The 10037-nt window shown below is 47.4% G+C and overlaps 1 protein-coding gene across 1 annotated transcript; it reads right to left on the bottom strand.

Moving 5' to 3' along the window:
- Positions 1-2893: 2893 nt before the first annotated feature.
- Positions 2894-7565, bottom strand: LOC131767092 (Golgi-associated RAB2 interactor protein 4-like; the record flags this gene model as incomplete). The annotated part of the gene is made up of 1 exon (XM_059082152.2): positions 2894-7565. A coding segment is annotated over exon 1 (975 nt), but the record flags the coding sequence as incomplete, so codon positions are not given.
- Between the last annotated feature and the right edge of the window lie 2472 nt (positions 7566-10037).

Here is a 10037-nt window from a genome sequence, read left to right on the forward strand (position 1 = left end):
ATTTGTCACTCAGAGTTGTGATAATTACTCGTGCTGTCCTGTCTCCTCCACCATCCGTGTACCTCTATGCGGGACCGGGTTGGCACACTGTCTGAAAGTTGTTGCACTGAGGTAGCTCCCTCTCTGCACCATCACCTCCCACCCTGAGCAAGTCCTTTAAATGCTCTGAACTTCCGTTTGCTTATCTGCAAAATAGAAAGATGTGAGCATCGGAAGGGGGCACACACATTCAAGAACTTTATAAACGACTAAGGGCTATGCACATGGTTTTAACACTTTTTCTTCCTTCAGACTAGTGTTTAGCTGCACTTGCCTGTGTGGAAATCATAAGATCAAAGGAATGTGATGTGATCTTTTCGTAATTTCTCCACCTTGGGTCCAAGGAAAAGCTGGTGGAGAGTAAACCATTCATTGTGTCTCCCTGCAGCTCCTAGTCTTCTCGGAAGCTCTGGGTTAATCCTGGGGTCAGGAACCTTGTCTGGCCAGGGGCAACAGTGCCTATGTGTAGGTCTCGGGCTGTCTCGCTTTCTCATCAGTGCTCCCCACCAAGTGCCCTCCATTCCCTCCACCAACAGAAGAGACCTCTCCCCACCCTCCCGTGATGAGGTCTGTGGAAGTCACAAACTGAAGGTCCAATCGACAAGGATGCTCTGACCTAACAAATAATCTCACTCACGTGAGGGTTAAGGATTTGATTTTGGAGCCCCAAGAAGAAAAAAGTTCCTGAAGATTTGATACGGAGAAACCCTTCTGAGTAGGGCATTCCAAAGTTTAATTAGTGGCTGCAGGAGGACTGGACGCTGGGTGTTCCAGGAGTGGACGCTGGAATTCCAGGTGGGAGCCTGTTTATGGCTGCAGCGCGGGTCATGCCAGAGGCTAGAGGTAGAAGCCAGGGAGCCAGACGCAGCTCAGGGGTGGTCTGGATGCTCTCGAGAGAAGGCCAGCTAAGAGCTGTGAGCTCACTGAAGTCCGATAACCGGCTCCCAGCCCCCACCCCTCCCTCCGCTCACTCTAGTAAAATTGATGCTCATCTCTGTAGTTTTGGAACATGATGGTAAGAATGCTGGTGCCTCGGGTTCTTGTGCCGGTCCTATCTCAGGCTTGTTTGCTTGCCTCCTTCCCGTGCCCCGGACAGGGCTTTGCGTAAAGAAGTGGGCTGGTGGATGACTGTTCTGCAAAGATCCCATGTGCGACTGGAGCAGGTTACCGTCTCTGAGCCTCAGTGTTCTTACCTGGAAAGTAGGCATATCGTTCCTTCTTTTCCTAATAACCAAACCAGCGTTCTTGTACTTTACCTTAAATAAATGTAATTTAAAGATGCCAAGCCTTTCTGACATCACTTTTGTGCATAAAGAAAAGTGAAAAAAAGAGAAAGGCATTGGCAATAACTCCATCACAACTGCCGCGATGACCATGCTGATTTCAGAGTTAGTAAAATGTGAAAAATACACCACTTGTGTACCTACCATCTTGCCTAAGAGATGGAGCGATTCCCAGCAGCACTAACAGCCTTGTGTCAACCTCCTTGACCTAGCCTTTCCACCCTAGAGAAAACTGTCCCGAATTTTGTGTTTACTCTTCCCTCATTTTTAGCTACAGTTGTTTTTAAAACATGTACCCTATGCAATACATTGTTTGGGCTTGTTTCAGAATGGGCTTGTTTCAGAATGGTTCCGTGAGTGGAATTGTATCGCATTCTTTTGATGTTTTTAAGAATCAGGAGAAGTTGATCTATGCTAATGTGTGTAGCTCATTTATGTTTCACTATTGAATATTGCACTCACTTCATAGTCTGCTGTATTAATTCTGTTGATGGAAATGTGGGCTGTTTCCTGTGTTTTGCTGTTAAGTTATTTTTGCTATACACATTCTCACAGTTGTTCCTTAGAACATGTGTGTTTCTCCAGGGTATATACCTGGGAAGGGAACGGCTAAGTCTAGGTGAGAGTGCTTGCTGTTCTGATTGCTAGCCACTACTGCTGCCCTTATTTCTGTCCACTGAATAGCCCGAGGGGACATGCGTCCCTGTTCTTGCTTTGTTTACAGGCCTTCAGAGGGAATAAGCGTTTATAAAAAACAATACGGGCATAGTGAAGGAGAGCTTCCCAGGCCATAGTCTGACTTTCCACCATGGCTGTGGGGGGGGGGGGCAAAGCCAGAAAGGAGTGGAGGCCAGATGGAGCACCGCTGTTGGCGCTGAGCATGTGTGTGAGGTGGGGCTGCGCTTGACTGGACACTGGGTCTCAGACTGTGGCGCAGCTGACCTCCCAGAATCCACTGTGAGGCTCCGTCTGGGCTTCGGGACCTAGAAAGTCAGACAGAACACGGCATGCATTCTCAGATTTTTATTTCAATTTCCGTAGGAAACTGCAATGGGCTCTCCAGGGGTATTTCCCTGAGCCCTGGTTCCCTTTGCAGCTCCCAGCTCTAGGTCCTTCAGCGGTCGCTGGCTCCGTGGTCTCAGATGTCACACCACCAGTGATTTCCAGGCCCTGGCCACTCTCTGCTGTCTCTGTGATGGCCTCCATTCGGGTCCCTTCCACTGCCTTCGGCGGGATGCTCACATATTCCTCGCGTGATGAGGCCACACTGTCTTTGTCGTAAGCTTGGCTCTGACATTCCTGAAGAAAGAGCCGATCCTGCTGAGTCTCTTGGTGATGGAACCTGAACTTGCTGTAGGTAAGCTCCTGCCCGATTTGTGCGAGGTCCTGGACTCGTTGGTGATGGGAGCACGGCTGATGGCTTTGTGAGCAGTGCCCTGCTTGTTGTCCCCCGGGCTGCCGTGGCCTTTCTCCTTTTGGTCGTCTCTAGTGGCTCTCCGGCTGCCTGAGCCCGGGCCGGCTGCTCTTTGGATGGTCTTGTTCCCCGCAGTGCCCCCAGTGGCTGTGTTGGTTTTACTTGCTCCTGGACCCTTGCTGGCTGTGGCTGCTATGGCCGTGCTCTGCTCTTCGGGGGCAGGAGACTTGATCTCTGCCACGCTCAAAGCACCCGCTGCGGTGCCGCCTGCCACCTCTGCTGTCTCCACCTTTGTCGTTGCCCGCGATGCTGACTCTTTGTCAAGCACTGTAGGTTTTGCTTTGGCAGTGGCCACATCGGACATGGTATCGGGCTTGTGGGAGTCCAATTGGATCCCCTCCCCGCCAGCAAAAGCTGCAGACCCGACCGCGGCCACCTCAGAGGGCGTGTGGAGGCTCCTGATGCTCACCTGGTCCTCATCCCACTCTCCTTGGAAATCCTCCACTGCCGGGCTCCTCCCGTCCTCCTCCTCCTCCTCGAACAGAGTCCTGCAGATCATGTCCCCGGCTGGAACAGCGTAGGTGCGGCTGTGACCGTCCAATGGTGGTCGCAGGAGGTAAATCAGCTCTTCCCAGTAGGCGAAGAGGTCTTCCTGCGCGTCCAGAGGGGCACACAGCTGCAGGTAGAAGGAGCGGCCAGTGGCAAACTTCACGCGCAGCTGTCGTTTGTCACGATCGTGCGTGGAGATCCTCACAAACTTCAAGGGAAGGAGCCTGGTGAGCTCTAAGGTCTTGGCAACCTTGTGGCTCTTCCCCTTGGTGGGCTGGCTGTGCTCAGCGTGCTGTTCACAGCCAGTGGCCCGTCGGGCCAGCAGCATGATGTCTGGGAGTGGGAGGACGGGGCTGGTGGATGCGATGCCCACGGTCACCGTGCAGTCACAGTTGTGCACGTCAATCACGTGTCCCCTCTTCGTGATCTGGATAAAGTCGCTCTCGAATATCGGCGCGTACTTGAATATGTCGTATTCGCCATTGTGCAGTTGCTGCTGCAGCTCCCCCATGGTGCGTTTGAACAGGCCCAGCCCGGTGCTGCTCTGGGCCGTGTGATACGGGAGCAGAGAGTCCCCACTCATGGCTGTCTTCGATCACTGCCAGGCAGCGTGGTTAAGGCGGGCCCCTGGCTCTTCCCTCCCTCGGCCTAATGGGCCGAAGAGCAGAGCGAGCTGCGGTGCTCCTGTGTCACGCAGGCGGCCTTATGGCAGGTCTTCCAAGCCCAGCCCACAGGCCCCCACCTTTGCCTCAGGGTCTCCCAGAGGCAGGGGTGTGGGTAGGGGCACCGATGGTCACAGCGGGGACTCTGTAGGGCGGCTGGACCCCAGGCTGAATCTCTTCAAGTGTGTAGAGAGGTATGGTAGGCTCCCCCTCGGCCTCAGCTCACTTCCGCTTCTGGGTTTTTATCTCCCCAAGCGGCTGTGAACGTCAGTCCTAGTGAGAGAAGTAACCACTTTCTCGGCCTAAGGCCCTGGCACAGCCTATTTATCCTCTGATGCCCTTTGTGACCTATCACTGTCACATAGCCCTTTGCCTCATCCCCCAATTGCCCGGCCCCGCCCGCCCAGTGCAGGGCCCCCATCCTCTCCCAAACGCGCCATTGCCCCCGCGGAGGACAGGCCCATCCTGCCAGTGACTGAGGTGGCTACTAGAATAAAAATGTCTTCAACTGGGAAAATTTTGTGTGGGTCCTTTTTCTTTTCCTCCCCCAGATTTAGCTACTGGATGAAATCTATAGGAATCTATGATGATGGGCTAAATTTGAACCATTTAAGCCCATGGTTTAATTGTATCGAATAACGTAGAGCTGGCAGTGGCGATCCTTAGTCTGTCCTTTCATAACATCTCAGTAAACGTCGATGGTGATTTTTAATAATAACATTAAAAATTGGTAGGAGGAGGCAAGAAAAGATAGAGACAGACAGAAGACTACATTAACTATTTAGGGGTTCTGGCTGCTAAGATCAGGAAAGGAACCTCAGATCCAGAACTGCCCTCCAAGCCCAGAAACCGTGAGGTCTCACCAAAGATTTCTCTTCTTGTTTTTTTGGTTTTTTTTTTTTTTTTTTTTTTTTCCACTGCGTTGGGTCTTTGTTGATGCACGAAGGCTTTTTCTAGTTGCGGCAAGCGGGGGCTACCCTTCGTTGTGGTGTGCAGGCTTCTCATTGTGGTGGCTTCTCTTGTGGCAGAGCACGGGCTCTAGGTGTGCATGCTTCAGTAGTTGCAGCACGCGGGTTCTCGGGTAGGTGGGCTTCAGTCATTGTGGCGCGTGGGCTCAGTAGTTGTGGCTCCTGGGCTCTAGAGCGCAGGCTCAGTAGGTGTGGTGCACGGGCTGAGTTGCTCCACGGCGTGTGGGATCTTCCCCGACCAGGGATCGAACCCCATGTCCCCTGCATTGGCGGGTGGGTTCTTAATCACTGTGCCACCAGGGAAGTCCTCACCAGAGATTTCTATGAGACTTCTCTCCTGGACAGTTGCACGTGCAAGCCCCTTACCTGACTGAGTGAGATGGGTTGTAGTTTTTTATGCTCAGCAAAGCCTAAGTAAATCAATGCCCACGTGGGAAGTCCTCAGTCATCTTTCAACTGCCCGTTCAAATGGTACCTCCTTTGAGGAGCCTCCCCTGAATTACCTAATCGAACCTATTCTTCCTTCCTCTGTGCTATTGTAGAATCTCATATGTGTCTCCTTTACAGCATTAATCTTATTTTATTCAATTTTAGATTTACTGTATTATTTTTAAAATTTCATATTAATTTAGAATTATCTTGTCATTGTCTAGAAACCACAGTTGTCTTCAAATATGGTTGCATTAAATTTATAGGTCAATTTGGGGAGAATTGACATTTGATAATCTTAAACCTTCTAATCCATGTGGGTGATACTATCTAGTCTTTTATTTAAACATTTTAAATATCTCTCGGCTTATACAATGTATTATGAAAATTCACTGTAGATGTGTTGCACATCTTCCAGTAAATTTATCCCTAAATATTTGATGCTTTCTGATATTATTGTCAATGGGATTTGTAAGATTGTAATTTTCCAGTTGTTCGTGCTGGTTTATTGGTTTTTGTGTGTTGATCATGTGTCCTTTCACCTTGCTAAATTCACTTACTAATTCTAGTTTTGGTGTTTTTTTGTTTGTTTTTTTTTTAAGGATTTCTTGGAATTTTCTCTGTAGACAATGATGCTGCCTGTAAAGAAAGTTTTACTTTTTCCTTTCCAAACTGTGTGACTTTTATTTCATGTTCTTGCTTTATGCATTAGCTAAAGGCTCCAGCCTAGAATTGAATAGATGGGTTAAGAGCAGTTATCTTTTCATTGTTCCCTCTCTCAGGGGAAATCTTCAATCTTTCACCATAAATTATGTTGTTAGCTGTAGTTTTATTTCAGAATTGCCTTTTGTCAAGTTTAAGAAATTCACTTCTAGTTTTAGTTTTCTGGGCATTTTTATCGTGAAGGATTATTGGTGTTTTTCAAATGCTTTTTCTGCATCTATTGAGCTGAATACTTGATTTTTTTTTTTTTTTTTTTTTTCGGTACGCGGGCCTCTCACCGCTGTGGCCTCTCCTATTGTGGAGCACAGGCTCCGGACGCGCAGGCTCAGCGGCCATGGCCCACGGGCCCAGCCACTTCGCGGCATGTGGGATCTTCCCGGACCGGGACACGAACCCGCGTCCCCTGCATCGGCAGGCGTACTCTCAACCACTGCGCCACCAGGGACGCCCTGATTACTTGATTTTTAATCCTTCATTCTGTTAATGTGGTCAAGTACACTGATTGTTGTTTAGATGCTGAGTTGGCCATTCACTCCTGGGAAACCCCATGTGGTCGTGGTGCATTATTTGAACATATTGCTGGATTCAACTGGCCAGAATTTTGTCAAGAATTTTTGTATCTGTATTTATGAACGATGTCGGTCTGTGATGTTTTTCTTGAACTGTTTTTGCCAGAATTGATATAAAAGCTTGTTTTTAATTAAAATTTATTTTTTAATCAAACATATACATAATTTAAAATCATCAGATAGTGCTAGAAGGCTGATGGAGTAAGTAGCATTAGTTTCAACTACAGATAATTTGGAACGCCAAAGATTTGCACTTAAACAAGATATATATGTATTCTCATTTAAAAGCAGTCTGAAAGGAAGGGAGTCAAGCTGGTATGGCAGCTCCACTGTGTCATCAGAGACCTAGGCTCATTTTCTTTTCCTGGTTATCCTTAGGGTCACTTCATATTCCAAGATGGCTGCTGGAGCCCCATTCATCAAGTCCATATTCCAGGCCATCAGCAAGAGAAGGGGGAAGGAAAGAGAAAGGTGGTCTGCCTCTCACTTTTACAGAGCCTTCCAGAAGTCCCACATGACCCTTCTAGTTATGTTTCTTTGGCCATCATTGTATCATATGACCACATCTAGTTGCAAGGAATGCAGGGAAGTGTAATCTTTTAGCTAGGTACATTGCCCAGGATTTACTGAGGAAGAAGAGGAGGATGGATACAAACATTATGCTGAGGCAAAAAGGCCAAGACACAAAAAGGGTACACACTGTATGATTCCATTTATCGGAAACTCTGGAAAAGCCAAATCTAATTTCTAGTGACATTACTGATTGCAGGTCAGGACTGAATGGGATGGGGCAAAAAGAAACTTTGGGGAATGATGGAAATGTTCTGTAACTTGATTACATGGGTGTATGAATTTGTCAAAATTCATCCAAATGTATACTTAAAATGGGTGCGTTTTTGTGTATATACTTCAATAAAGTTAATTTTTATAAGTTTGGAAAATCTCAGCAACCATAACAAAACTACTCTTAAATTTTGTTCATGTCCGTCATGTCTTCATTCGTTTGCTTTCCTTTGCATGACTGAAATCAGAACGTACCTAATGACTTTGAATCTTGCTTTTTTCATTTAACATTACATCATAAAATTTTCCATATTGCTTCATTAATTTTCATAATCACCATTTTAAATGACTCTATAATCTTTTGGGAATTGAAAATGTAATCTATACTTACAGTAAAAAAAAAAAGAAAAAAAAAACACAAACAAACTTCGGAGACCCCCTACACAGTAAGAGCTAACTCTTCCCCTGAACTCTGACCTTTAAGGCCCCTTACTTAGAAGTAGTGGACAATCCAGTTTCTAGTATGTACATTCAGAAATAGTCTATGCATATAAAGACAAGATGTGAACGTCTTTCCCTCTCCTTTTAGACATAACTAAGACAATACAAGATGCTTGCTTTTGCCCATAATACAGCTTGGTTACCATCTCATGTTCATACATCAAAAGGGGCCTTGTTCTTTTTAACCACTGCATGTATTCTACAGTGTACTGAACCAATATTGATAAGCACTTAGGGTTTTCCCAGGTTTTTTTTTCTGTTTCCCATACCACAAGGTATAATGTTGAAGTTTTGACTCAGCTATCAATTTACAGTAGATGCCACATTCCAAAGGCAGTGCTAGCCTGTATGCAAAATGTACCACAAAAGTAGCTGAGAGCTTGTCACATGATCATTGAAACCTCTCAGCTAAGCTGAGGATATAAAAGGGTGGAGAGGGAAGAGATTGTGAAGGGATTTGGGAGGGCTTCCTCCACCCGTTAAGGTCAAGAAAGACTTTCTTCAACAGGTAACTCAAAGGGCTCAGTATACGTCCCTACAGTCAGGGGTCTGACTTCTGTCTAGGAAACACCGAGGAGGAAAGAAATACTAGAATGATCTCTTAAGGGTATAAAGTGGTGTGGCTCCTGCTGTGCTCATCCTGTGGGCTCAGGATTTTTCCAGAGAAAATTACACAAGTTTTCCCGTGCAGCGGTTGGCTCTAAGTCGGTGCCATCTACACCCCCCTCCCCCTCCCACTGGCTTCCTCTGGTCTGTCAGCTGGAGGCAAGGCCAGCTTTGACCTCTTTGCCCATGAATCACAACCTGTTTCTCTCATATGCTCAGCACAAGTCAGGGGCGGACAGGCCAGGACATCTGGATAAGGTCTGGGTCCAGTTCTCAGCCTGGCTCCTTGCCTTTGACCATTCTTCGGCCCCTAGCCCACCTACCCTGTGAGCTGGGCTGAAATAGAGACCCCGTGGGTCACTGTGCTGAGCCTGAAGGGCTTCTCTCTTCCTTCCTACCACCTGCATCAAGACAGGTGCTTCTTCTCACCCCGCTGCTGCCCTCCCGGGAGAGCCTGCTTTCTGGGCTTCTTTCCCCTCATTTGCTCCTCTTGATCTAGAGGCCAGTTGCCAAGGTCATGACATGCACACACTCCCTACGTGATCTGTCCTTGCAGTCCTTGGGTTGTTCTCTCTCTGCTCCTCCCGCCCTCAACTCTGCCCAGGGCTGGCTGTCCCCAGAACAAGGCATACGCTCAGAGAAGACGAGCCCCTGTTAGCATCCTTGGGAGCAAAGCAAAATTCTGCAAGGAAAGTCACTGCCCATGAAGATAATATCCAACAAGGTGCTTCTCAAACTTTAATTTGCATTGGAAGCATCGGAGGATCTTGCTGAACCGCAGACCCTGACCCAGGATATCTGGATGATGAAAGTGTGCATCTCTAACAAGCTCCCACGTGATGCCAGTGCTGCTAGTCTGTGGACCAGACTTTGAGTGGCAAAGACTTAAGACATTCCAAAGCCAAAGTGACTTTTAAAAAGTCATTCTTTGGGGTCATCTCATAGGTAGAGAGAGCAAACAGAATTAAAAATAAATTACTGGGACTGCCCTGGTGGTCCAGTGGTTGAGAATCCGCCTTCCAATGCAGGGGACGCAGGTTTGATCCCTGATTTGGGAACTAAAGATCCCACGTGCCGCGGGGCGACTAAGCCCGCACGCCACAACTAGTGAGACCGCGTGTTGCAACTACAGGGCCCATGTGCTCTGGAGCCCGCACACCATAACTAGAGAGAAGTCCACACGCCGTAACCAAAGATCCCGTGTGCTGCAACTAAGACCCGATGCAGCCAAAAATACATAAATAAGTAAATAAATATTTTTAAAAGATACATCCTCAAAAATAAATAAAATTAAAAATAAATTATTTAAATATTGTAAAGCACAAGGGCTTTTATTTCTTTCAAGGATACGTATTATCATGGAGTGGAGTGACAGAGGGCTAAAAAAGAGGGTCCTGTGAATCTGCCGCAACAAAGAGGGAAGCACTAAGATTCACAGGTCTGTTTTCCTGCTACATGTGAGGGCTTCGAAACAGCTTGAAAATGCCTGATTCTCACCCATAGACCAGGGT

The sequence above is a fragment of the Kogia breviceps genome, chromosome 1, assembly GCF_026419965.1.
Source record: "Kogia breviceps isolate mKogBre1 chromosome 1, mKogBre1 haplotype 1, whole genome shotgun sequence".
Classification (NCBI taxonomy): domain Eukaryota; kingdom Metazoa; phylum Chordata; class Mammalia; order Artiodactyla; family Physeteridae; genus Kogia; species Kogia breviceps.